This window comes from Anomalospiza imberbis, chromosome 12 (assembly GCF_031753505.1).
Source record: "Anomalospiza imberbis isolate Cuckoo-Finch-1a 21T00152 chromosome 12, ASM3175350v1, whole genome shotgun sequence".
In the NCBI taxonomy this organism is placed as follows: domain Eukaryota; kingdom Metazoa; phylum Chordata; class Aves; order Passeriformes; family Viduidae; genus Anomalospiza; species Anomalospiza imberbis.
In genome coordinates this window covers 12978402-12983889 of record NC_089692.1, presented here as the reverse complement: position 1 = coordinate 12983889, position 5488 = coordinate 12978402, and the positions used below count along the sequence as shown (strand labels likewise).

At 59.2% G+C, this 5488-nt stretch overlaps 1 protein-coding gene across 1 annotated transcript; it reads right to left on the bottom strand.

The window, feature by feature from the left end:
- Positions 1-3800: 3800 nt before the first annotated feature.
- Positions 3801-5185, bottom strand: LOC137480975 (metallothionein-1). Its single transcript, XM_068202430.1, has 3 exons — positions 5043-5185; positions 4637-4702; positions 3801-4066 (listed from the first exon to the last, which is right to left on the bottom strand). Exons 1-3 carry the CDS (start codon positions 5071-5073, stop codon positions 3972-3974), a joined length of 192 nt encoding a protein of 63 aa, XP_068058531.1. The 5' UTR covers positions 5074-5185; the 3' UTR covers positions 3801-3971.
- Between the last annotated feature and the right edge of the window lie 303 nt (positions 5186-5488).

The window sequence follows — 5488 nt, the reverse complement described above, 5'->3', positions numbered from 1 at the left end:
TAGGCGGGAGTCAGCCGGGACAGGACGGGACACTTACCGGCGGCACACGTGCAGTCCTGGGGGTCCATGGCTCGGCTCGGCTCGGTTTAGTTCAGTCTAGCTTGGCTCCACTCGGCTTGTTCCGGCAGGGCTGACAGCGGTGCAGACCAGCCCTGGCCACCCGCTATTTATGGGGCAGGACGCGGGGCGGTGCTGGCGCTGCGCACGGTGCAGCGGGGCCGCCGGCACCGGGCCGTGCTCACCGGGGGCGGTGCCGTGCCGTGCTCTGCCCGGGGCCGTGCTCACCGGGGGCGGTGCCGTGCCGTGCTCTGCCCGGGGCCGTGCTCACCGGGGGCGGTGCCGTGCCGTGCTCTGCCCGGGGCCGTGCTCAGCCCGGGGCCGTGTTCACCTGGGGCGGTGCCGTGCCGTGCTCAGCCCGGGGCCGTGCTCACCGGGGGCCGGGCCATGCCGTGCTCAGCCCGGGGCCATGCTCGCCCTCGGGCCGTGCTCACTCTCGGGCAGTGCGCACCCCGGGGCCGTGCTGTGCTCACCGGGGCCGTGCCCTACTCCGGGGCCGTGCTCATGGGGGGAGGTGCTCACCGCGGAGCCGTGGCTACCCCGGGGCCGTGCCCTCCGTGGGGCCGTGCCGTGCCGTGCCGTGCTTACCCGGGTCACGGACCTGCCCCCACCCCCGCTCGCAGCCCGCTGTGTCGCTCCTGCACCCCCCTCGCCGGCAGGGTGCTGCGCTCTGGGGCACCGAGACGCTGGGATGTGGGTGTGGGGGTAACAGCACTGGCACGGCACTGCCACCGGGTCCTGCACACTTGGGACAGCCCCGTGGTGCTGCCCCATGTGTCCAGTGCTGTGGTACAGCGGTGCCCCCCACCTCAGGGGTGGCTGTGGGGTGCACGGGGCTGTCCCTGAGGATGAGACTGTTTCAGCACTCCACTGGAGAGTGGGACACTGGAGAGTGGGACGGCCCTGGGCAGTCCCCATGGGGCTGGAGTGCTCAGATGGCCTCCCAGGAGGAGTGACTCATAGAACACCCTGAGTTGGAAGAGATCCACAAGGATCATCGTGTACAGCTCCTGAACCTGCACAGGACAACTCCAAAAAGCACACCATGTCCCTGAGCGTGTTGTCCAAAAACTTCCTAAGCCTGGCTTGGTGCAGTGATGACTTCCTTGGGGACTCTATTCCAGGGCCCGACTACCTTCTGGGTAAAGAATATTTTCCTAATACCCAATCTAAACCTCCCTTGACAGAGTTTCATGCACTTCCCTTGGGTGAACATGGGGATGCAGTGTGGTAGCTTGGCATTGCCAGCTAGGAGCTGCTAGGAATCACTTTCTCATCCCTGTGAGTTTTCCACCTCGTCACAGGGTTTATGTGCCAACGGGCTTCCACTACCTCGCACGTGCCCGTGGCCAGTTCAACATCCAGCATGGATAACAGTGTCTGGGCCAGGGCCAGGCTATCCCCGTGCCTGCACCCCCTACTTTTGGTGGTGTCACAGATGGGACAAGCCTGGGTTCAGAGCTGGTAGATGGGTCCATTCCTGTGGAGCCTCAGCCAGCGGGTTCTAGGACCAGGAGAGGTTCAGTGACCCGGGTGGTTGTGCCAGGGAACTGCTCGTGCTTGTTTGCAAAAGCACGGAGTTGTTTTCTTCCTGGCAGTGTTTGCCAGCAGCAGTGAGGCGAAGCCAGCAGGCATTGCACACGCCACTGGCTGAGCGGGAAGGAGGAGAGGTGGAATAACCGAGCACGTGTGGTGTCACTGCACATAAACACGGGCTGTGAATCAACTTCTCTCCCTCCTGGACAGCCCCAGCGCAGTGCTTCGGGAATGTGCTGCACCCGCGGGCCCCCCCTCCAGCAGGGCGGGTTCTGCTGCACCCGTGGTCAAGGAAAAGAGAGCCCCGACCACCCAAAATGGGATCGTGCACCCCTGCACGGAGCCATTCCAAAGGTGAGGGATGACTGTGCAGGGCCAAAGCAGGGGAATTCCCAGATTGCTAGGAATCCTGCATGTCATACATGGAGGGGCTGTGCTGAATCCTGGGACACATTGTCCCGGGCCTACGTCACTGTGAGCGGGAAAAGGCAGCGCAGCATCCCCGCAGAACTTTATGTGGAGCTGTGATGGGATGAGAGCCTGGAAAATGCCTGATTTCCCAATGTGAGCATTTCCACTAAATAGTGAGGTCATCCTGCAAGCAGAACGGGGAGGAATGAGTGAGTATCCCCTAAGCCAAGGGCTTGCTGAAAGGCCGTGCCAGACATCAATGGCGAGAGGAGAGCTCGGAGGGGTCTGCTGTATTATGGCTGGCATTCCAATTTCCCAGGGCACGGAGTAGTTAAACCCAAGTCTGTTCCCATGTAAGAGGAGTGCCATGTCCAACTCTGATTTTATAACAGTCATAAAGTGAGCAGCAGAGCTGCAGCGGCTCAGCATGAGTCTCAGGGCTCAGAGTTGGGATGCCGGAACCTCTGTCTGCCCACCCCCCACTCTGCCCCCACCACTTCCCCCGAAGGCAGGAGACAGCATCTGACAGCTGCTCTCCATCGTACTGCTGTGGGGCACAGGGATGAGCACAGCACAGAGCCATGGGGCAGGACCAGTGCAAACTCACACGGGCCAGCAAAGCAAGACCGATTCTGTGAGCTTTGCTGGTTAAACCAGATGTTTGGTGATAAATCCCATTAGCAACCTTTGCACCCGTCAGAAGTGTGGGGTGATGGTGACATCTCAGGGGATACCTTGAGGGAGGAGCCTTCCTGGAGCAAAGGGGTATCCCCTAGGGATTGGCACCCTGAGCAGCCCGTGGGCGCATATGCTATGCTCTAGGCTGTGCCAGATCCCTAGCTGAGTCCTGGTGGTGGTGATTGGGTGGGTCAGGAAAGGTTTTTAACCTAAGAAGTGGCTATTAGCAGCTGCATTTGAGGAATGCAGGGACAAGCAGAGCCTGTCATGTTCCTGGGAAGCAGCAGGGTGGCACGGGTCACCTGGGGTGCAGCATTCTGGCAGCTGCATGGCTGTGCTTGGGCAGAGTGAGCATCACACGCTGACATGGGCATCGCGGGCATCACATCCCATTGCTGGCTTTGCACCCTGGCATAGGCATCCCCTCCCATTATGGGCAATCTGCCCCATCACAGGCATTGCACCCCATCACATCCCATCACTGGAATCCTGGTATGGGCATTGCAAACCACAGCGGGCATCACACTCTGGTTTGGGCATCACATCCCATCACAGGCACTGAACCCTATCGCAGGAAGTGCACCCTGTTGTGGGGATCACACCCCATTGAGTGCTCTGCACCCCACGGTGGGGAACCAGGTCACCTGAGGCTCCCCAGGAGCACCCAGCCAGACTGGCAGAGGTGGCAGGGGCATAAGCAATGTGGTTCTTCCTGCCAGTTCAACTAAACTGCCAGGAGGAAAACTAAACCTGTTTCTCTGCCACCCCACCTGCCGTGGAAACATTCCCCTTGGAAATGGGCAGGGCTGGGGTGGTTATTACAGTGAAAGCTTGTAATAATGAGCTGCTCATTAGCCCTGAGGATCTCAGGTTGGAGGAGACAGCATGGGATTTGCCCCTGGGTAAGAAGAGGGTGGTGGTGGGGGTGGAAAAATCCTTTATTGTGTAGGAAAAGTGTTAAAACAAGAGTCAGAACTACTGGTAGGGAGAGCAGAGCCAAGACTAGAAGACAGGAGCAAAAATAAGACACAGGCTCTTTGCCATGACCTCCCACATGCACTGCCCTCCCGCTCCCCTGGGAAACTGCTGCACCCAACAGAAGGGCCAAGTTCCTCATGGACCTTTATATACATATCACTTTATTTATGTAGCTTATTACATGTCAAAGTGGCAAACACAAAAGAAATCTGAACACAAATATAAAAAAAGACAACTAACATACAGAATAAGGTTATTCTTCTTTGGCCCCCTGGATGTGCATCACTCCCAGATGTGCAGCCAGGGGTTCCCTATTTGCAGCAGCTGCACTTGGCGGAGGGGGGCCCCTTGCAGACGCAGCCCTGTGCACACTTGGCACATCCAGCTGGGCAGCAGGAGCAGCAGCCTGTGGGAGAGAAAAAAAAATGAAGGACATTCTTGTAAAGTCTCAGGCTGGGGCTCGGTGGGGGGTCCTCACTCTTTTGGAGACCTCCCATGTATTCATATTATTCCCAGCATCTCCATTCTTGGCAGTGTCTTCCAGGGTGTTTGTGCAGCCAGGACTGCCACTGGAGAAGCAGGGGGGCAGTGTGGTACTCCCGGGGGTTCACCAGAATTCCCCCAGTCCCCCTCTTTGCAAGCTCTCATGGCACATGGCCCTGCCGTGGGTGACAGCATCAGGAGCACCCAGAAGAAATCCCAGTGCTGGTTTCCTCCCCAGCATCCCCTTGTGCTGAGCCTGAGGTGCTATTGAGGGGAATGCTCAGGTTTAGGTGGTACTGAGTGACTTGTATTGCCTGGAGAGGGGGTGGGATTCACACTGTGCTCCTTTGTGGGGAAAAAAAACATATGTGAGGAATAAACTCGCCACTGGCAACGCTAAGACTGATTTGATTCAGTGCATACACGGATGTCTAGTGAAAATCCCCCAAGTGTTTCTGCTGTCTACCCTGGGGGACTCAGGGATCCCTCTTACCTTTTTTGCACGATGTGCATTTGCAGTTTTTGCATTTACAGTTGTCCCCGCAGGTGCAGGTGCCACCTAAAATATGGAGAAAAGGAGAAAAAGAAGTTGAGAAGAAGGTGGTGGGAGGGGATACCAACAACCCAGAGATCCGCGGGGAACAGCACTGCCTGCCCTCCGAGCATCCACTGACGCTTCAGCCTCGCTCACAGGGAAGGTCACGGCATTCCCAGCCGCTTTCCAGTGAGATGCTCCCAGTGTGACAGCGCAGTGCTGGGAGAGGGCTTCAGCTGCTGGCCCAGCCCGTACGAGAGAGAACATCGGGAATGGCGGAGGCCGGCGGGCGGGAGTGGCAGTTTTCCCGCTGGGATGCTGGTGCTCCCGCTGCCCCTCGGGATGGAAGGAAACGCTGCTTTACCTGTGGCACAAGGGCAATCCTGAGAGTCCATGTCTGGCTGGGCTGGGTGCCTGCTGTCGGACGCGTTGGGCGACGGGAAGAAGCTTTGGCAGGACTCGCAGCCGCCTCCTATTTATCCTTGGCCAGACGAGAGCGAGTGCAAAACCTCCGCCCCTGCAGCCTGCGCACGGCTCAGCCCGGCTCCTGCCCCGGGCGCTGCTGATTCACTCCCCGGGCGGCGCAGCGTGACCCGCGGCTCCCGCATCCCCCCGCGCCCCCTCCCCGGCGTGCTGCGGCGGCAGGGAGGGCTGTGGGGGTGACCACCCCGCTCTGCTGAGATGTTGAATGGGTGCAGAGAACGGCCAGATCTCATCACACAGATGACACCTGTCTCAGGAGTGTTGCTGCACTCGACGGGGCTGGGGGCTGAGGGGGTGCACCCAGGGAGCCCCCACAGTCCAGCCCTT